The 22120-nt window shown below is 55.3% G+C and overlaps 1 protein-coding gene across 1 annotated transcript; it reads right to left on the bottom strand.

Annotated features, from left to right (window-relative positions):
• Positions 1-4220: 4220 nt before the first annotated feature.
• On the bottom strand, positions 4221-11354 carry BARHL1 (BarH like homeobox 1). The gene is made up of 3 exons (XM_041726904.1): positions 10889-11354; positions 6850-7072; positions 4221-5068 (listed from the first exon to the last, which is right to left on the bottom strand). The coding sequence occupies exons 1-3, from the start codon at positions 11352-11354 to the stop codon at positions 4774-4776; spliced, it is 984 nt and encodes a 327-aa protein (XP_041582838.1). The 3' UTR covers positions 4221-4773.
• Between the last annotated feature and the right edge of the window lie 10766 nt (positions 11355-22120).

The following is a 22120-nucleotide window of genomic DNA, read 5'->3' as shown; positions in this document are numbered from 1 at the left end:
GATATGCAAGTGCTTTGTGTAAAAGGACCAGCAGCTTTGGGTGTGGGTTGGAAGGCTCAAAGTCCCGTGTACAGGCTGCTCCAAACCCCACGTTGCATTCCTGAACGTGGCTTCCTTTTTCATGTCCACGGGAAACTTCTGTCACGGCTGATGGATGTACTGATGTCTTTTTTATTTCTTCTTTCTTCTTCTTTTTTTTTTTTTTTTTTTTACTGTGGCCTTTTCATTATTTGCCTTTGAAGTCCAAAGGTACTGGTCTCCTGAGTGCTTTCTCCCATCAAATCCCACCTTGTCCTCAAGTCAAGTCTGGGGTCTGGGGTCCTTTGTAGTGTGGCCCAGTCCTCAGCCACCCCTCTCGCACTGTGGTTCTTGGGAGGTTTGAAGGGGGCCTACCAATTTCCCAGTAAGTGTCAGATTTGGAGACTCTAGAGAGGTTGGAAGGAGCCAGGCCAGAGGTCAGCACCTCTCTGTCTGCAGGTGCTCTGTTCTGTCCACCTTCTCCTGTTCTCTTTGCCTTCCTCCTCCTCCTCCAGGTCCTGCAGCGAGGGCTGGGGCCCCACTTTACTAAAACCCTCCAGATCCTGGAACTAAGTGGCCAGGAGAGGATTGTAAGAATTGCAAGGTGGGCCATCTGCGGGGTCCACAGAGGGGTTGGCGTCCTTGCCTCTGTCCCTCTCTGGTAGCCAGGGTAGCGGCAGTCAGCTGACACCCACACCAGAGGACCCAGGGAGAGGGCCAGTGTGAGCCCAGTGAGCACGGATCCTCCACAGGAGGGAAGATGGGGCCTCCTTACGATGGCTGTTACATAGGAATTAGCAGGGATGCTTGGTGCAGTTTCTGACATTAAGAATCATCATCCTCAAGCCTCCACAGATGTCGAGCTGACCTGGGGAACCCTGCCATCTTTACTGCAGTGTGTAATGGCTCACAAGATTTGGATGAGAAAAGGAGGCATCAAACTTTAGAGACAAAACCCAGCTGTGTGAGAAACAGGATTAATGCCCGTGATTGGGGAGGATCAAAGAAGCCCTGCTTCCCCCCGCCCCGCCCCCCCCCCAACCCCGACCCCCTCATGTGCTCATTCCTCAAGCGGTCCTATCCGGGTTCTGCGTTCCTGGGGGAGGAGTGCTGGAACCTGCGGTGTGTGTAAAGGACTGTGATTCTGAGGTGGGACTTGTCCTTATCTGCTAACACTTAGGTGAGAGTTTCTTGCCATGGATGCTTTGTGGACCTGTTTCTAGGCAGAATCAATTTATTACCCCCAGTTAATAAAGAAACATGGATTTAACAGATTTAGGGTTAATATTATCTAAATTTAAATAACCTTAAAATAAATCTCTCTCTCCCATTATGGCTCCTGACAGATTATACATTTCAGGCACCAATTAGGCAAAGCTTTGGCCTAATTCCACTGTACATAGTCTAATTTTGTGTGTATTTTTAATCATACCTCTTTTTCTGATTTCCCAAACTTACCTATTTCTCTGTGTCGCAAGCCTGATCGCCTGTATTTAAAAGTCACAGAGAATGTGGACATTTCGTGGAGTGTTGCAACCTAAAGCTTTCTCCCCTCACGGGCCTGTCGAATGGTGGTTTTGCATCCAAAACATCATGTTTGCAGTTTCTAGTGGTTGCACTTCTTCAGAGGGGCCCCGTTCCCACACACTGAAGGGCAGAGAGCCCTTGTCGAGTGATTAAGTCAGTGCTGGTGTGCACAGCATCTTCCACTCTTGGAGAAGCAAAGAGCCAACCGGGTCTCAGCAAAGGACATTTTGACAAAGCCCAGAGGATTCCTTTTTTTTTTTTTTTTTTTTACCTTTCCTGTAGTGAAGGGAGGTGAGATTTAGGGAAGAGGGGAATAAATGAGAGCTCCTTAAGGCAGGTGCATCCCAAACTGCTAGTGACCTCGCTAGTTAGCACTGCTGCCCTCAACATGAAGCCAGGGAAAGCCATTCGAATCCAAGCATCGTTTCCATGATACAAATTTAAAGCTGTTTCTACTGGAGAAGTGGCCCTGCTTGGAAAGGGCGCTTCTTGGGTGTTGTTAAAAAATTGCCTGCGTGACCATCTCACCTTCTCTCTTAATCTGCTCCCACCATGAGGAAGACTCAGAGCAGAGCCTACACCTGTGTGGGGGCAGCGGGGCACCCTTGGAGTCAGCTAGACTCCTCAGAAATTTCCAGAATCCTTGTAACAAGGCTCACTGGGGGAATCTAAACTTGCTTTAAACTTTGCTGTCCCTACCCTGTTGAGCCTAGGTTTGTAAGGGACTGGGGTGGGCCGCTGGACGAGCATAGGAGATGCCTCCTGGGAGTCTCTGCTATTGTTCTGCCCGCAGGGGAGGGGTGGGGGTTTGCATCTATTCTTTCTTTGTATTTTAAAAAGCATTCACACTCCGCCCCAGGGTTGGGAACAGAGAAGCCAATTTAGCCTTCTAAATGGATGAAAGCAGAAGCCCACCTCGCTGCAAAGGTTGTAAAGTTATTATTACAGATGGGAAGTGCAGGACAATTTAAAATATTGTAATTATAAACTTGTAGGGAAGCCTTGTTCTTCATTAATGTAAGATATGAAATCGCCTCTGAGGTACAAGGACAATTACATAGTTGAGAATGTGTCTGTGGTTTACACTGCCGCTGTGTAAATGTAAGGGTGGTTGCTCTGGTCTACCTCCTTCACTTTCACAAAATGAAAAGCACACCAGTGCAAGTTGTCCTTTGATAGATTTTTAATATGATTTTAAAGAGTTTTGTTTGGTCTCATTCTTATTCAATGAGATTAATTTAAAGCACTTATCCCCTGGGCTTAAGTCAATCCATGTAGGATTTGGGCTGGGTTTGTTGCATGGGGGGTTTTGTTTGCAGGAGGCTATGAGAGACTCCTTTCCCACTTCATTAACCCTGAGTTGGGGACAGTCTCCCCTCGCCCCCCACCACAGCCAGAGCTGGGGATTTACCAACCCCCATTCACATGCAAAAGAACTCAAAAGCCGAGAGGCTCCTTGACTTAATTAGCTGCTGTGCATTTTGCAAAATTAGAATAATACCCTCACCATCCCAGGAAAGAAAAGCGGTGGTGTGAGGGGGTGGAGGGTTGGGGGCGTTGGAGGGGCAGGAAACAGTAGCAGGGTCCGTTGGGGCTACTTTAAACATGCCCTCCACCCTTCCCCCAGGAGGCAGCCCTCTCCCAGAGCAATCCTGCCACTAAACTGGAGGGGGCTCGGCTTGCCGGGCCTTAAAACTTCCCAGCCCTAGACTTGTCTTCTGCCCTGAGAGTCTGAGCTGCAGGTGGTGTGTGGCAGGGAGCACCTGCGCCCACCTCCCCTGAGAGGGAAGGGCCTCAGGAGGTGACCTTGGCCCTTTGTGAACTGGAGGCCGGGAGTCTGGCTGGGGCCTTAAACCGACCCCCCCCCTCCCCTGAGAGCCCGGAGCCCCGGGGCCGGGGCAGGGGGCAGACGCTCCCCTCTAGGTCTCATCTCTGTACTCCCGGGGTAAAGGAGGAAATGAGAAGGTGAAGGACTGGGGGGTTACCGATGCGGTGACAGGCTCCCAGCGAAGGCTCGTCGGGTCCTGGCGGCGCGGGCCGGAGCCGCCTGGGCGCCCGTGAGCGTCCGGAGCCCGAGCGCGGCCGGGGCGCTGGGCGGAGGGGGCCGGCGGGGGGAGCAGCCTCGGAGCCCATCTGTCGGCCCCGCGCCCGGCGAGCCGGTCACCAGCTGCCGGCGCCCTCGTTGCGGCCAAATGAGCCGGCTCAGCGAGGGCACCGCAGCCCGGCCCGCAGCCGAGCGAGCCCAGGCGCTGACCCCAGCTCCAGCCCCCGGGACCGGCTGTGAGCAGCGAGAAACCAGATGGAGAGGGAAGGGGGCGGGGGTGGCGGGGTAGTGGGGAGCCACGGGCTCACCTCACTGTAGAGACAGGAAGGTCGAGGCCGGGGATGTGGGGGGCCCTGCGCCTGCACCCCAACAAGCCCGATCGGGCCCCTGCCCCTGACCACAGTGCCAGGGAAGAAAGGTGGACAAAAATCTATTTCCTTACTAAGGATGGAAGAAGGCTGAGTCCCAGCAAGGGAAATGGATCTTAAGGAGGGTGGGAAAGAAGGGCTGCGCGCCGACAGGCCCGTGGTCATTTGTAAGAAGTTTATTTCGACATTTAAAAAAGAGAGAGAACCCGAGGGCCTGGCTGCCCCCGGCAGGAGGCTGGAGGTGGGGGCTGGGGGTCGGGGTGGTGGGCAAGCCCCTTGACCCCTTCCTGCCTCGCCTGGGAGGAAAGAGGGCACAGGCCACAGACTCACTGATTCACGGACACGGTCACGGGCTCATGGGTCACGAATAAATAACTTCATATACACTTTGCACACCTTATGTACAGCTCTGCCCCACCCGGCGCTGGAGGAGGGCTCCACGCTCCCCTCCGCCTGTGGGGTGCGGGGAGAGGGCTGGGTGTACAGCTGGAGCACGGAGGGGAAGGGGGAGAGTGCAGCCGGGGTCGCCCCCACCTGCTCCCAAGGAGGTGCTGGGGCGCCCTGGGGAGCCGGGAAGGGGGGGGTGCCTGTATGTACATCCGGCGGGTGGAAGTGGCTCCCTGACGGCGCCGACAGGTCGGCGCACGCGGAGGGGGCTCAGGGACACTCAGTCTGGGTCCGGGCCTCAGGAGACTTGGCATACAGCCCTTGGGGGACACTGGCTGGGACTCCGGGGAGGGGCGTTGACACCCCGCGCCCCCCGAAGGGCAGGCGGAAGGGGCCCCGCGCAGAGCCCCGGGGAGGCGGGCGGGCGCTTCACCGAGGCTGCGCGGCGCGCGGGAGGACGCCGGCCAGCGGGGGCAGCGGCGGGGGCGGCTCGCTGGCGCCCTGGAGTCCGTGGATGAGGATGCGGGGCACCAGAGGTCTCTGCAGGGCCGGCGGCGGCGCGCTGGGCCCGCGGTACAGATAGAGCGCGGCGCCGGGATCCAGGTTGGAAACTAGACTCTGCGGGTAGAAATAAGGCGACGGGAACATCCGCTGGAGCGCTGAGTAATTGCCTGCCTCCGCCAGCAGCTCCAACCCGACTGCCGTCTGTCGCTTCCATTTAGTCCTAGGGACCGAAATAAACGCGTACCGCGGGGTCAGGGCTGCGGCACCCGAAGACCTCCGACCGGTCTCGTGTGCTTGGCCCAGAGCGCCTGCAGGGAGGCGGAGAGGGATCACGCGAATTTGTCAATAAATAACGGAGTGCCTGGCACCGTGCTCAGGTGTCACATGCACCTGTTCCTGTGATCTTCTTCCCACCTTCCATAGCTATTTATCCCTATTTTACAGATCAGAAAACTGAGGCGTTGGCCAGTTTTCGAGATGGTTTCCAAAGAGGCAGAGCCGGGGCTGTAAGCCAGGCTTCCTGACCCCAAAGATGGGGTTCCAACCTCACCACACTCTGCTCCCGGGATCGGGATTGCGGGGGACATTTGGAACTGGGTTTTGTGGCTCCCCTGGGCACATCCAGCCAGGGATATGGGGGGACTTAGGAAGGCGGACCCCGGGGAGAGTATGGTGGGGGCAAGGGGTTGAGGGGTAGAAGAGGTTGGTCTGCTAGTGGTGGAAAGGGGCCCCGCGGCAGCTGAACCGGCAGCTGAACCGTGGAGCTGGTGGATGCAAACACCGTGAGGTGCCCCTGTTGGCAGCAGGGGATTTCTGTGGAAGCGCCCAGGCCAGAGTCAGCCACTGAGGAGTATGAGTACTGGCTGCACACACCCTCTCCACCACACCGGATACCTCGGGCACCCAGCTCTCAGGCCTGTGGGGACCCGAATTAGGAGACCACCAGCTGAGTGTCCGCCTGGGGTTGGGGGTGGCAGGGAAGTCGAGGCCCTGCTGGTTCATTGCCTGAGCTTCAGCTGGGACCCCTGGGTGCACCTGGCCAGCGAGGCTGGGCCAGCCGACCACAGTCCCACCGAGGCAGGCACAGCCACACCAACTGCGTTTCCTTCCCTGAATTATTCATCATCATCATAATTGTGTAATTACTGTAACGGGCCTTAATTATTGATGCCCCGAGCAGTAATCGGTATTTATTATTAATGGGGAGATGTGTTCTGAGGCTTGTTTGTGGAAAGCACCATTCCAGCCTCCACTGAATGTGTGGGTGTGTGTGACTGTGTGAGTTGTGTCAATGTGAGTGTGCGCCTGCAAGTGTGGGTGTGACCGTGGATGTGTGTGTGAATGATTTCATCCTGTGACTGTGTTGGGGAGGGAGATGAGGAAGCAGCAGGTTCTAGACCAGTGCCCACCACCAGTTTCCAAATCACCCTGTCCCCAAGCTGCTGGAGCTGGGTCTGTTCCTTCCTCAGGTTTCAGGACTGTAAAGGCTGAGGAGGCCAGAAGAGTCCCAGGAGAGCTCGGACAGGCCCTCCCAGCCTCACACAGACACGTCAGGACTGCCACGTAGTAACTCCCACCCTCCAAGACATTCTGGATACGGAGGCCACCACCCCACCCCTGGCTTGGCACTGCCACCAGGAGAGCTCAGTGGCCCCCACAGGGGCTAAGGCTAGTCCCCAGGGAGGGGGATGGTAGGACCCTGGCTGGGATGCAGGCAGGCCTTGGGCCTCTCTGGTGGCCCATGTGTCTGTCCTCCTGTCCTTGAGGGGGATGACTGGGCACTGGAGAGCGAGCCCAGTCCTGTGGCTCTCCCTCACTGTGGACTTTGGGTAAGGCCTTCCCCCTACCCCCACCCCAAGGCCTGAGTTTCCTTACTTTTACAGAATAGGGAAGGCTCAGGCCCTTCTCAGCACCAGGCAGTGCCCCAGTGGGTCCCTTGGAGGGGCAGTCAGGACAGGAGGGAGGGCCCTTTGCACCCCCCACCCCGCAGCCAGGCCTCACCTGCGGTTCTGGTACCAGGTCTTGACCTGCGTGTCCGTGAGGTTGAGTGAAGCTGCGAGCTCCATACGGTCCTGCACGCTCAGGTACTTCTGCCGCTCGAAGCTGCGCTCCAGTTGTGCCAGCTGATGGTCAGTGAAAGCCGTGCGCGCCTTGCGGGGCTTCTTGAGGCGCACTGGGGGGCTGTCCCGGGAGCTGGAGATCTCGCGGTCGCCCTCCTCCTTCACTGCGGAGACACAGCGGTGCGTCATGGCCCGGCCTCGCCGCCTGCCTGCCCGCGCCCTCCCGCCCCGGCCTGGCCCTCGTTGGCCCGCCTGCCCGTTGGTGGAAACCGCGGCTCCCCACCGCCGTGGCCCCGCCGCACTCGAGCGCGGCTCCGAGAGCGGGACCTCCGGGCTCCCCAAACCCTCACGGAGGAGCAGCAGGACTGGTACCTCCGGGGACAAATGATCCAAAGCGAGAGGACGCGACCCGCTCGCTCTCCGCTGCGCTCCCTGGAGGGACCAACGGAGGAGTAACCGAGACGGCGCCAGGCGACCGGGCGGAGATGCCTGGGGAGGGGGGGCGGGGGGGGGGTTCTGGCGGGTGGGCGGCTTGGGTGCGCGCCTGGGGGGTGTGGGTCTGGGCTCTGCAGCCGCACCCCGATTTTCTGGCCACGTGCGGACCCGGCAGGGAGGAAGCTGAGAGCCCGAATGTGGGGAGAAAAACCCGCGTGGAGAGGCGAAAACCTGTTCACCCCGCAGCGAAGCACTGTCCTAAGAAACGCCTAACCCTAGCGACTGCCCCCGCCGGCCCGAGCTGCCAGGGAAAATACATGAGCGTTCGCCCCTCCAGTGCGCCTGTCCCCGTTGTCCGTATTCCCTTGTCAATACAACGCCCGATCGGGGCTCCTGAGGTTTGAGAATGGACCCGACAGGGGCGGCTTCTTTTTTCCCCCTCAGACACCTTCGTTCCTGGTCGACTGCACTGAAAACGCATGCTTGATAGAACAAGCTCAGTTATCTCCCTCCTTCTCTCCCTCACGCGCTGATACAACCCACAAGACTGTGTCCCCAAAACTGGCTGTGCGAGCTGGGGCTTCCCCCTCTGTTTCCGTATTTTCTTTTATGGTGAGTTTCATTGTGCATGGCGTTTGCAGTGACAGGGTTCAGCTGAATGCAAGTTGATTTCTCTCTGTAGGAAACAATAATCCGGTTAATTGAGCCGCTAGGGAGCCAGATTTTTCAACTGGAAAGGCAGAGGTTCTCGGCCGGGAGAGCGCCGGCACCCGGCACGGGGTGCGCAGAGGCGGGGAGCAGGGAGGGCCTGATCTGCCGAAACCTCACCGGATGCTTCCCTCCTGTTTCCACAGGGCTCTTGGCCCAGGCTCTCCCTGCCCCCCCTGAGCTGGGGCCGCATTGGGGTACGTCAGCCTCAGAAGGTGTTGGGATGGGCAAAATTTGAGTTGTCTGTGCCCGAAAGTAAAGTTGACATGAGCATGAGGAAACAATTATTCAAACCTCAAACTTGATATTGTGGAAACCCTGCTTTTTGATGGACCGGCCTGGACTGAGTATGGAAATCCCTAGCTTCTTAGGCTGAGATGGGGGGTTGAGTTTGTGGTGTCAGGAACGGGTTGGATACTTGGGCTTTTCTCTAATCCTTCTTTGGCACAGGCTGGACCCTTTGGATCTGCACTGGGTGCCTCTCATCATCAGCCTCCGAAACAGTCTTAGCCCAGTGGAGCCTCAGACTGTGGTCTGGAGGCCACATCTCAATGCCCCCAGAGTTCCAGGCCCACCGACCCAGCCTCTCCGAGCAAAGCACTGGCTGGATTTCTCCACGGACCCTGGCTCTAGTAGGCAGGACCTAGCCGCAGACTGCCTTACTTCAAAGCCTGGTTTCGGTTTCTTTCAGCGTGATGATCGAGGAGCCTTTGATGCCAAAAAACGGGATGGGGCTGACCTTCCCTCTCTACCCTCCTTGGAAGAAATTATTCTTAGCACGGAAGGTGGATGGGGAGTTGAATTGCTGAGATGCCCGCCCCGGCTGGCCGGCTGGCTGGCTGGCTCGCTCAGTGTGTCTCTGTTGCAACAAGGCGTCCTAATTCGGTCCCTGAAAAACTCGCCTCCACGTTGGAGAAACGCTCCAGACAATGTCTCAGCAGCTGATGTTTCCGCTTTTACCCGGGAGCTTTGTAAGTGCAAAGGCAGTAGTGCCTAGGGGTGGTGGTGGTAGGGAGAACTTCACCCCCCTCCCCTGCTCCAAACCTATTTAAGTGATATGTGGACAGCCGGCCCTCATCACCTCCCTGATCAGATATCATCAGGGACAGGAGAAGAAAATTGATATTCCAATTATCTTAAACGAAATCGCGCCTCAAAATCCCACCTACGGGCAAAGAAATAAAAAGAGACAAGAGCCAAACTATCTTTCACCTCCACCAGCACCAGCCGTTAGCAAGCAGCATTGGGGATTTTCACCCTTACTGTAACCATAATGCTGGGGTGTCGTTGAGAATTATTAATAACAAGCCACTATGTCATAAATACATATTTACACTGCCCCCCCCCCCACCTATCTTTTCTCCGGGGCAAGTTTTCTTTTCCTCTCTAAACGGGGCCGGGGGCGGTGGGTGGGGTGGGCGGGACAAGGGTCGCTGGACTACATGCCTCTGGACCTCCTCCTTCCTGGCTTCTCTAGCCCAACCGGCCCTTTTTCTAGGCATGGCTGGCCCGGTGAGGCTGAAGGAGACTCTCAGTAGCTAGTGTGGGGAAGTGGAGAGCAGTGAGATGTGGAGCAGGATCCCAAATGGATTTCGGTTTGTGGTCAGGGTCTGTCCACAAATGAACTCTTGGTTGGGAGGAGAGCGTTAAAGTGAGCTTCCCTAAATTCTTCTGAAGACTTTGTACAAATAGGGTGGAGCAGGTGCAGGGCTCCCAAGACAATAAAGAGGTTGCCTTATTAGGGAAGTTTTATCTCATGAAAAGGGTTCTCAGAATTAATTGTAAGACGGAAAGAGCTCTGAGCAGCCTCTACTACCAGCCCCTAGTTTTCTGCTGGATGGGGACACAGAGCTTTCTCCCTTGCCAGCCCGAGACTCCTTTCCCTCCTGCCTCTTGACTTCTTCCTAGAAAGAATTTTGCACCTCTGGCCTCGCCAAAGAGCTAAAGTCAAGGTAGTGGCTGGGAGTGAGAAAGAAAATTAGGGACTCTTTCCTTCTTTGAATCCCAATCTTAGCTTCCAGATCAAGACGGGATGGAAAAAGAATGACATCAACAAAAGATTCACAGAGATGGAAAGGCAAACGAGGGGACGGCAGCTCCAATATTGGGGAAGCAGGGAGGGTCACTTGGGAGTCTCTGGGCCCCATACACAGCCTGAAGTTGGTTGCTCGATGCACCTGAAATCAAATTCAGTGAGAACCACTGGGTGCGTGCAGGGTCCTCCCCTCTTGACCAGACCTCTGAACCTGCTCCCCAGCGGCTGCTGTTTCTACTTTGAAGTGAGCCTTTCTTTTGCATGATTCCCAGGGCCCAGATCTCACTGGGCCCAACGGGAGGGAAAGCTCAATTCCTCTTCCCGCCTGGAAGTTCAGATTAAAGGGGAAAATTCTGACTGTTTTTAAGGCTCCGTCTGAAATATCCTGCTAGGTTTTTACTCTTCTAAAAGGGCATTCAAGCAGAACCCTTGGGAATCTTCCATTGCTTCTGCAAGATTTTTTCCCAGAGAACCATTAGCCTGATAGGAAACAGCTCCTGCCCACCAGTGATGCTGGAAGAGTGGTCCCAGGTGAAGTTTAGAAAGTTCGCTTTTTGCATTTTGGGGAATCCCTCCTGGGAAACAGAGTGTCCCTCTTCTACTTCTCTGCTGGGCTCTGTTGCTCAAAGGCATAGCCACGGGGCCAGCTGAAAGGTTCAGACAAGACCAAAAGGTTCAGCCCAGGCCCCGGGGGAATGCCAAGTGAGCATGTCCATGTCCCTGTGTGCTTTTAGAAATACAGCAGTTCTTAGAGATGTAGCATGCCACCCCCCTGCTGCCAAGTTTTCTCCCGTTTTCTTACCTTTATACTCAGAGTCCGATGAGGCGTTACTGCCACTTTTGTCCAGCTTGTCTCTAAAGTCCTCCCCAGCCTTGGCCACAAGACGGCCCCCAGGCTCAGGGGCGGCCGGCTGCCCGCTGCTAGAGTAGGGTGCACAGGCCGCTAGTGGTTTGCAGTCGGCAAGGATGTCCCTGATCAGAAAGGAGGAGGTCACAGTGCGCGACTGGGCTGGGGCTGAGAGCTGCCCAGGCTGCAGGTGGGAGTCCAAACCTGGGCCTGATGCCCCGCCAGGCCGCGGGGTGCCCGTCTCCAGACAGTCCCTTCCTGGTGAGGCTGGTGAAGAGCAGTCGCTGCTGCTCTCGGAGCGAGGACTCAGCTCCAGGGGCGAGCGGCAGTCCCCAAGCAAGGGGTCCCCCTTGGGAAGGGCGGGGCTGCCCGCGCGGTGGGAGAGAATGGAGTCGATCCCAAAGCCATTGGAGCCTTCCATAGCCAAGCTGCGACCTGTCCTCCCCAAAAGCTCCCCACCCACCCCCAACCCCAGCCGCCGCTGCCCCTGCCCCTAGCTGCGGGCTGGCATGGGGAAGGCGGGCAGGGAGCCTGCGGGCACCTTGGATGGAGTTCAGCCTTGGGGGAGCCGGGGAGCTCTGGGCCAACCTCCTCTGCGCATTAGATCCAAAAGGGCTCAGCGCGTCTTCTGCAGCATCGCGCCGAGCTGCCGAGCCGAGGGGGGGTGGTGGGAGTGTCAGGGAGGAATGGGAGGGAGGGTGCGCCAAGTTGGGGAGAGCAAAGGGGGAGATGGACGGCCTGAGCGCCCCTTTGGCACAGAAGAGATGCGAGGATGTTGGAATCTAAATAAAGAACGGCTTTAAAAAAAGAATCCAAACCGCACGCTTCCTCCAGGCTGGCAGTGGCCGAGGGCAGCAGGGTCAGAACCGCGGATAGCAGCGGGCCGAGCCGCGCTACCAGCCGGCGGATCGGAGCGCACCTGGCGGCGTCAGCACCGCGGAGAGCGGCGGCGGCGGCGGCGGGGGCCCGGGGCGCATGGCGCTGCACCTGGCCGGGGAGGTCCTGTGGCCGCGCTCCCACCGCTCCGGGGCCGTCAGCACCGAGGACAGCGCCTCCGGCTCCGCGGGCGCAGCTCTCGGCGCGTCCTCCGCGCGAGCCTTCGCCTCCCCCCCTTCCTTTAAAAAATGAACTTGTGTCACTTTTACTTTGGGGCTGGGTTTTTTTTTTGTTTCTTTTTTTTTTTCGTTGTGTTGTGTGTGTTTTTTTTAAAGGGGACTCGCCCACGTGTCCCCGGAGTGATGACGCTGATTGGCTCCGGCCGATTTTGGGGGTGATGTCACGGCTCCGCAAGCCGCTGCCCGATTCCCTTTCAGTTTGATTAAAAGAGACACTGAATTAATTACAGCACAGACCCAACTGTTTACCGGCGATTTCCACACGGTTTGCTTTCATTAGGCCGGTGATGAGGCTCCTAATGAGGGTGATTAGCCGAGGGGGGCACGGGCTAGCGGGGAGGGGTCCGGAGCCGCTGTCTCTGCCGGTGGGTCGGGATGGGAGGTTTTTAAAGTTTTCCCTAACCTCTTCCACAGTTATTCAAATTATTTGTCCGCGGGGCTGTCAGAGATACTTTCTCCATCTCTTCCCCCCCCACACACACACCCTCCAACACTTTCTTCTTCCTCCAGCGAAAGGGACTAAGCCCAGCTGAGAAAGAAGCGTGTGTGTCTGTGAAGAAGCCCTGACCTGGTCGTGGGGGAAGAGATATTAGTTTAAGCGACATTGTTTTGGAGTGTTTTCGTTGGGCTTTAGGTGTTTCCCACATAGGACACTTGCAGCCCTGTGTCTGCCCTCTTTAGACCCTGTGGGGTATGAAGGGGTTTGAGAAAGCCTGGAGCCGGGCCCTGAAATGGAATCAGGCACAACGATGGCCTCATTGTGGGGCAAGGGTGGAGCACAAGGGGAGATTGTGTCGGGGACACTGAGGACCCCGGGAAATCTGACTGGTTCCCGGGAGGCAGCGCACCGGACAAAGAAGGCAGAGACCTCTGCCCAGCCCACAGCCCCTCCTGTGGTGTGTGTGCCAGGCACCGGGTGTTTTTGTATCTCTCAACAGGGACGCAAAAGAGAGTGCAAGTATAGATGTCTGCAAATGGCTTGGTTTCTTACTCCGCACAGAGCCGGCGCTCGCTCCGGGTATATGTTTTCAAGGCAGCGCTGGAAACACGGTCTTTTCATTGAGAATAACGTGCGTCCTCACCCTCCTGACTCCCCCAGCCACAGTGCTCAAGTTCCGTGCCTTTCAGGGGCTGAGCCTCCAGTGTGGGGCCCAGGGCGGCGGGCAGATCTGAAGCGCGGCCCGGCCTGGATCAGCCCGGATCCTCCCGGCGCGGCCCCAGGTATCCGACCCAGGGTGGTGGCCAAGGGCGGAGAGAGCCAAGCCAGTGCACCTGCAGGCAGCCCCACAGGCCCTGGGCACCCTTGGCCAGCTCCAGGCCGGGAGCCCAGGCCTTCCCAGGCAGGTTGTGTGCTGCCTACCCCTTCCCCACAGGCCCCCAGAAAACCACCCGGGCCCCGCATCAGGTTCAGCGGCTGAGCGGGCAGTGGAACCGTGAGGCCTCCGCTTCCCCCTAAACCCGAGACCGGGTGCTGGTGGGAGCCCCGCACGGGCCCGGCGAGCAGAAACTTTCTTCCTGCTCCGGCGAGGTTGGCGGTGGCCTCACGCCTGGCTCCCCACGCTCTCCCCCTGTGCCTGCCGGCAGATTGGAAGCGGCCTCGCCGCCGGCCGGGCTGGGAGCGAGGACGGGCAGCTCCCCGGGGACCGCGGGGCCCCGCTCGGCTGCAAGCTGTTGGGGAAGCAGGAGGGCGGGCGCCGAGGGGCCGCGAGCAGACAGGCCCCCGCCCCAGCTCAGCCGCGGTTGCAGTGGACGCTTCCTGTGGCAGGCCGGCGGGCAGCTCGTTCATTTTCGTTGGGTGGATAGGGAAGGGGACATACATCACCAGGGCCGCAGGCTGCCTTGGCCCTTCCCGGCCAGCCCCCAGCTCGGGCCTCATTCCTCCTGCTCTGGGTGCCTCTGGAGGCCTTTTCTACTTTCTCCACTCTGTCGCCCCACCCCTGCTCCTTGAGGCTTGGTGCTGCATCCTTGAAGCAACCATCTCCAACAGTGCAGCCAAGGTTCCAACTCCAGCCAACAAGATCCCCCATCCCGGGCCTCTGAGAGGTCATGATGCACCCAGGGCCAGGATCCATGGACCCGCCCAGGTCCTGAGAAAGTCGTTGTCCTGCTCTTGTCAGCCCTGCGCCAGGCAGATCTGCATCTGGCTGGGCACAGACCTTCTCTGGCCTCCTGGTCTTAGGCTGGGGTTTGGATCCCGGACCTATCGAAAAACGAAGCCTCCAGTAGTGCTGAGCCCTGAGCCACGGGAAACAGAGCTGCAGCAGAGTGTGTGTAAGGGCAAAACTTACAGTTGAAAAGAACAGCATGAACCCGGACTTCCCGCAGCCCTGGCTGGCTTCTCAGCATTCCTTAGAGCCCGAGAATATTTAACAAGTTGTTAGTGTGCTATCATTAGTATTGAATGATCATGCTCTATTCTAATATAGAACATGCTATGTAATTTATTTCATTTGGAAATTTCTCTGAGATTCAGCGTCTCATTAACCTCGTTTTATTCCTATCTGGGTGTTTCCAGCCTCACCACCAGTACTCCTCCATTCTCTTTTCTCTGTCACCTGGCTGGTTCTTGTATCTCAGCCGGTCCACAGCCTATGAGGTTTGTGTGTGTGTGTGCTCACCTGGGCTCTTGTTTAGCTGGGAAGGCGTCGGAGAAGAGGCATTTGACTGAGCATCCAGGGGTTCCCGGGGGCAGGTAATATGACCGACCCTTTCAGAAAGGAGCCTGGTTGGTCCTGGATGGATAAAAGGGGTTTGAGGTCCAGCAAAGCTGGGTGTGGACCTTAGCAAGTGACTTACCTCGGAAAGCTCCATTTAAAGCAGGAGGAAGACTTCTTGCCCACTCCCCAAGGAGGAAGTGAGCCTGGTGGGGGGACTTGGGGGCCTCAAGGGAGAAACAAAGTGAATGAGTGTTGCAAGGGCACTTCCTGGACCAGGCTCCCAGGATCGCTCTGTCTTACAAAGGGCTTCGTACTGCCACTCCAGCACCCAGACCCCTGTGCCAGGCTCCTTTTTCTCCCTCTTCAGGCTCTCATTTCCTCGTGGACCTTCTAGCTTCACATTCCAGTTATTTAGGCTCTTTGAGGTTGTTTTTTTTTTTTAATTTTTAAGATTTTATTTATTTGAGAGAGAAAGACAGCACAAGTAGGGGAGGGGCAGAGGGAGAGGGAGAGCCCCCTCTCCCTCTCCCACTGAGCAGGGAGCCCAAGGACTGACTCAAGGTTCAATCCCAGGATCCAGGGATATGACCTGAGCAGAAGGCAGATGCTTCACCTCCTGAGCCACTCAGGGGCTCTGAGGTAGCTTTAAAAAAAAACCTTTCAGCCTCTCCTGGGTTAAACAAACAAACAAACAAACAAACAAACAAACAAACCCAGAGCCCTAGATGGTCCCAAACCACTCACAGACAGAGAGACACCCACAGAGAAGGAGCTATCAAGCTGTCACTCTTCTCCAGGGACAGGAAGGGCAGCTTCATGGGGAAGGGCAGCTTCATGGACAAGTCTTCAGAAGATCTGGGTTCTGGCTCTGACCTTACTCTGGGCAGAACATCTCTCTGGCCTGGACAAACATTCAGTTTCAGAGATTTGTAGCCAGGGGTATGGGTGGAAGAGGCCCATGGATGAGGATGAAGATGGTGATGAAGGAGAATACACATCCTCCTGCTCCACCTGAGGCTCTTGCCTCGGGTTTGGCTTTGGGTCAGGAATTGCCCTGGGAGTGTCTGGGCCTCTGGCTGGGCCACGGTTCTTACCAACCAACTTCCTTCTTCTCAGCTTCCCCTCCCTCTCCACGGAATGCCCCCAGGCCTCAAGCATGGAGGAGGGGTTGTTCTGGCCAATTTTGTTCCCTTGGCTCAGCAAGCAGAGCAACACAGGGGAGATGCACCCACAGCCTTTTGAGAATGCTCCTCAGGTCCTCTTGGCCCATAAAGAATTGTAACCTGAATGCCATTCAAGGTCCTGAGTAACTGGGACCAGGGGCAGTGCGGTGTGGTCAAGGCGGGTGGTTGAGGATATGGACTGCACAACTGGCCAGACTTGAGGAAGAATCCTGGTTCTAGAGTCCAGGCTGGGACCAAGGGGAGGCAGGTGAGGTGAGCCACCAACATCTATACTGAAACGATTGCTATTTTGTCCATGAGAAATTTTAAAATTTTGATTTAAAAAATTGCTTTAGGAGATCCCTGGGTGGCTTGGCGGTTTGGCACCTGCCTTCAGCCCAGGGAGTCCCGGGATCAAGTCCCATGTTGGGCTTGCATGGAGCCTGCTTCTCCCTCTGCCTGTGTCTCTGCCTCTCTCTCTCTGTGTCTCTCATGAATGAATAAATAAAATCTTTTTAAAAAATTGCCTTAAAGTATTGTTTGTCTTGGTTACTGTTTGGGGGCAGTCTTGTAAATGTTGTGCTTTATCTGCCTCGTTATAGTCCCAGCCCTGCTCTGTGACTTTGAGCAAATGCTTTCCCAGCCATGGCTCTTTCAACTATAAGGTGAGGATGATGTGGCCCACTTTACCCCGTCTTTGTGAGGACTCTGTACCCGGCTCAGATCCTGGAGAGTGGTGATTATGCAACTCATGATACAATTACTACTAACAACAGCCAGAGCTTTTTCTCTGGCAGGTTATCTTGTCTCCTCAGCCCCTGCTGCAGAGGTCAGCTCCCCACCTTTGCCCAGGGCCTTCCAACTAAAACCTGTTTTTAATGTGGAGTGGGCAGGGGATTTGGATGACAGAGGCCAGGCCTGGATGCTAATATCTCTCTGCTCTGCAAACAGATGGGTTGGACAAGGATTTGGACAATTCATGGGCCTCAAGGTCATGCTGTTCTCAACCATTTGTGTTGTTTAGCTCAAAACCCCATGGAGCTCCTGAAACCAGAAAGAGAGCATATCCTTTATTTCCCTCCTCTCCTTCTCACCCTCCTGCCTCCCCTCCTTCCCTCCTCCTTCTCTCCCTCCCTTCTCTCCCTCCCTTCCTCACTTTTTTCCTTCTGAGCATGCACTCTGGCCTGTGCACTGGTCTAGATGCTGGCAATGCCATGGGGATTATGAGAGAAAGGATCTGCCTCACGAATCCAAAGAGGACAGTGGTGTCCATCAATCTAAACTCCTTTTTAGGGGACACCTGGGTGGCTGAGCAGTTGAGCGCCTGCCTTTGGCTCAGGGCATGATACTAGTCTGGGGATCGAGTCCCACATCGGGCTCCCTGTGAGGAACCTGCTTCTCCCTCTGTCTATGTCTCTGCTTCTCTCTGTCTCTCAGGAATAAATAAAATCTTTAAAACAAACAAACAAACAAACTTCTTTTTAGGGGTACCTGGATGGCTAAGTTGGTGAAGTGTCTGCCTTTTCAGCTCAGGTCATGATCTCAGGGTCCTGAGATCAAGCCTTGCATTGTTGTCAGGCTCCCTGCTCAGGGAAGAGTCTGCTTCTCCCTCTCCCTTTTGCCCCTCCCTCCACCCTCCACCTCCCCCCCCCCCCCCCCCCCCCCGCACTGTACATGCTCTCTCTCACTCTCTCAAATAAATAAAATATTTTTTAAAAATAAACTCCTTTTCATAGATAATTTCTCATTTGTGGATTCAAGTTTAAAGTATACCTGCATTCAGTTCTAGGAACCTGTGTAAAAAGCCAACCTAGTTTTTTTTTTTTTTCTTTTTTAATGATGATTTCAAGCATCAAAGCAGACCCAAAAAGAAATGCAGCAAAAAGACTGTTTTGGTCCAAAAAGCCAAATGTGAGAGAAGGTACTTGATTGGACACAGACCTATCTGGCTTCCATGAGGCCCACCTGGGCATCTGAGCTGCTGGTCCACTTGCTGCCATGGACACGTATCTTCTCTCGCCCTAAATCTCTGATTTCTAAACCAGCACTAGTTGAGGCATGGGGTAGGTGAACCAGAAAGCCAAACCATCTCCATCTGGATCCTAGGCCCAACCCTGGGGACTGGATTTAGAATCTGCGGCCTACCAACAGGCTTCCTCTTCAGACTTCTAGCAACGCCCTGCCAGGCAGAAGCAGAAATTTCCATTGGCTCACTGCTACCAACACTGATAAAAATGCTGCAGGACTGTCAGATTCCAGAATCCCACCTTTGTTCTTCTGGCCTAGAAAACATTTATCTGGTTATGTCAGTGGGAGAGACAGAGACAGAGAGGCAGGGACACAGAGGGAGAGGGAGACGGAGAGGAAGAGGGAAAGGGAGAGAAAGAGAGAGGGAGGAGAGAATGAGTGAGGCTTGGGCCCTGGTTTAAAAACCCAGGAGTAGACTGAAGTCAGCGGGGGTTGAGCACGAATAGAAAGCCAGACCTATCATCCATGAGGTCTGTCCCAGTCCTAGTTTGGCTGCTAAGTGGCTCTGCAACCCTCTGTCTTGTCTGGCAGGATGAGCTGTTTTCTTAAGCCCCTCCCTGTCACGGGTCCTATTTCCAGAGACCCCATCTTGCCACTGTCACACCCCACACCTGCACTTGCTCCCTCCCCTGCTAAGTACTGAGCAGCGTGCAAATGGCCCCTTCCACCTGGTGGGGGGCACCCCAAGGAATTTCAAGCTGTCCAGATGAAGGTCCAGCTGCTTTCCTGTGGCTCATGAAGGCAGTGCCCATGGGCCTCTTTGTTTGGTTAAATCTCTGATGGGATGTTGCCAAGAAACCCAACCAGGAGGTAAACTGCCAAACATCAAGGAAATGAGCAAAACCAGGGACATAAGGCCATACCTCTGATAATGGCCATCCTGGCATGGCACTTCTTGGTGGGCAATTAGGAGGACTTGGGATGGAAAGCTAAGCTCTCCCCATTGCCACCCACCTTGGAGAAGTGGTTTGAGGAGAAGGCTCTGGAACACATGGTGGTGGACTGGACACGGGCCTGGGGCTGGCTTACTGAGTGCCGACAGGCCTCCTTTGACATCTGTTTTCTATGCGTGAAACAAGGGGAGTGGACGTGGTAGGGGGAGGTTAACAGATGATTCCCAAGGCCCCTCCTGGCTGGAACCTTCAAGGGTTCTACCCCAGGTTATTAAAGGGCAGTCAGAGCAACCCCAGTTGTGCTGGGGGACCCCTGGCCGGGGTCGACGCAGGGGAGCACAAGTGCTCAGCCTGATGCAACTGGACACCCAAGAAAGTGGAATCAGATCGGAATCTGACCTGGGGCTTCGTGCGGGCACGAATAATTAATGAAGAGGGAAGAACCAAGCTGCGGGAGGGACTCAGGGAGGAAGGACCCGGAACTTCCAAGGCCTCTGACTAGAACTCGCCAGTGGGTGGCGCTATAGGACAAGGAGCTGAGGGGGCTCTCCGTGGAGAGCGGCTGGCATCTCCAGGACAGGACCCAGGGTGCTGCTCCAGGATCACCTGCCACAGCCCCAGGGGGTGTCACGGCCCGCGGCCTACCCTGCTGGGACACGACATGATCATATAAGCAAAATAGACACCCCATAGCTTTTTCTGTCCCACTCCTGGACTTCCCCCTTCGCCCAGGTCCTTGGAAAAGCAGACAACGACCCCCTCCCTAAGTTGTCTTAGTAGAGATTGCCTTACCCTTTGGCGAACAGAGCCTACATTCAGGTCCCTCAGGAAATTCTGCGTGCCCCCTTCCACTTTCTGAAGGGGACATCAGGGCAAAAAAGTGGATTTAATTCAAAATATCTTTACCTTCTTTTTTTTTTTTAAGATTTTATTTATTCACCACACACACACACACACACACACACACACACAGGCAGATACACAGGCAGAGGGAGAAGCAGGCTCCATGCAGGGAACCTGATGTGGGACTCGATCCCGGGTCTCCAGGATCACACCCTGGGCCAAAGGCAGGAGCTAAACCACTGAGCCGCCCAGGGACCCCTATCTTTACCTTCTTGATGTACCTAGACACAAAGTCTTTTGATCCTTTATTATTATTATTTTTTAAGATTCTATTTATTTAAGAGAGAGAGAGAGAAAAAATGAGCTGAGGAGAAGGGTGAAAGGCCAGAGAGAGGCAGACTCCCCACTAAGCAGGGAGCCTGATGCAGGGCTCAACGCAAGTCTCATCCTGAGACCCTGAGATCATGACCTGAGCCAAAGGCAAGATGCTTAATCGACCGAGCCACCCAGGCATTGTTCCTTTAAAAGCATGCCCTTGTCACAGGATTCTGGTTGCCCTTTTTTTAGTGTGCTTTATTAATAAGAAGACAATGATTCACATTAATCTATTGCTTAAAAGTGCCAGACCCTGTGCTAATCTTGTTGCACACATTCTTTGCTGTAATCATGATCTAATTTAGCTTGAGGAAAAAAATAATAATAATTTAGCTTGAGGAAATGTCCTATACTGTGCCAGAGTCCTGACTCACAGATGAGGTAGAGAGGTTAAGACGCTTGCTCAAAGTCAACCAGAAATCCCTTGATGATGCTGGGCTTCACGCTCCTGACCACATGGAATGGCTGCAGCTCAGTGGCCAGGCTCCTTGGGGCTCTCCTGTGTGCCCACACCAGGCCCACTGCTCCCTGCAGGTCAAAAGACTTCAGGGTAGTTTTAGCCAAAATCAGTAGGGGTGCTTGTTTCCCCCTGGCTCGTGTGGTGGCAGGAGGATTTCCGGCCCTTGGAGTAGGTTGGGGTCTGTCAAGGTCCTGGCTGGGCTAGGTTCCTGAGGGGTGTTAGTGTGTGTGGCATTTGTATGGCATTGGAAGACATGTGCGTGTGGGGGCGGGGGTGGGAGGGCTGATCAAGAAATTCAATCAGACCTGTAATCACCAGACGTGGTGTGTCTCCCTGCCCAGCACTCGGCCTGTGGGGGGCAGGAGCCGGAGCAGACATTCATGCAGGAGGTCCTTCCACAGATAGCACTAGCCCTTACCATGTATGCCAGGCCCTTGGGACTTGGGTCCCTGATCCCATGTGACATCCCTGCCACAGGAGAGACAGGCAGTAAACAAGGCATCGTTGTTTTGTAGATAATCAAACAAGCTGATGTGAATTTTACTGATGGCTATTTCAGGGACGGCCTTTTGAGGAGGGGACTTGATATTTTTTTTAAATATTTTATTTATTCATTCACGAGACACACACACACACACACACACACACACACACACACAGAGAGAGAGAGGCAGAGACACAGTCAGAGGGAGAAGCAGGCTCCAGGCAGGGAGCCTGATATGGGACTCGATCCTGGATCTCCAGGATCACACCCTGGGCTGAAGGCGGTGCTAAACCGCTGAGCCACCCAGGCTGAGGGGACTTGATTTTTGAGCTAAGGTCTAAATGACAAGAAGGGGTGGGTTGGAGACAATCGGGGGGCCCAGGTGTTCCAGGCAGAGGGAAAAGTGAGCAGCAAGCCAAAGGTGGCAGTGAGGACAGTGGCTGGAGGTAGCCAGGACCAGAAAGGCGCCAAAGATGGGAGATGCAGCCAGGACAGCCTTTGGCCGCCTCACCTAGTGTGCCATGGGCTCGGTGGGGAGCGTGGAGTTTTCCTTCCAGAGCAACAGAAGCTTCTGGAATGCTAAGGGGCTGCCCTGTGGAGAGTGTGGTTGAGAGGGTAGCGTCGAGAGGGTGAGGTCTCCAGAGACCTGGTGGGGCTCAGAGATCAGGGGACGGGTAGGGGTGCTTGGAAGTGGTGCTGACAGGCTCGTCGCTGGATTCAAGGTGAGAGTGGAGGGGAACAGAGTAATGAAGATTTTTGCCTCAGCAACAGGGTTAATGGTGGTGTCACATATGAGATGGGAAAAAAAAACAACCAAGGGAGAAACAAGTTTGGTGGGGGAAAAAAAAATCAAGTGTTCTGTCTTGACCGTGTTGGTTTGAAATGAATACCAGACGCTTGAGTGGAGACGTCAGGCGGGCAGTTGGACGAGTGAGTCTGAAATCCCAGGGAGAGCTCTGGGTCGAAGATCAGCAATTGGCATCTTCAGGCCAGAATTGGGATTTAAGAACTCGAGGCTGCGCCTGACTTCCTACAGGCACCGTTGGGATGTGTCAGGGGAGGTAATCTACCTCAAAGAATGCCCGGATCAGGACACCGTCTGACGAGTGTGAGGTTGGTTCTTGCCCTGGCTGTAGGTTTATTGGTTTTCAAATAAAGACACAGCAGGA

This window comes from Vulpes lagopus, chromosome 12 (assembly GCF_018345385.1).
Source record: "Vulpes lagopus strain Blue_001 chromosome 12, ASM1834538v1, whole genome shotgun sequence".
Lineage (NCBI taxonomy): Eukaryota > Metazoa > Chordata > Mammalia > Carnivora > Canidae > Vulpes > Vulpes lagopus.
This window is presented reverse-complemented; position numbering and strand designations above follow the sequence as displayed.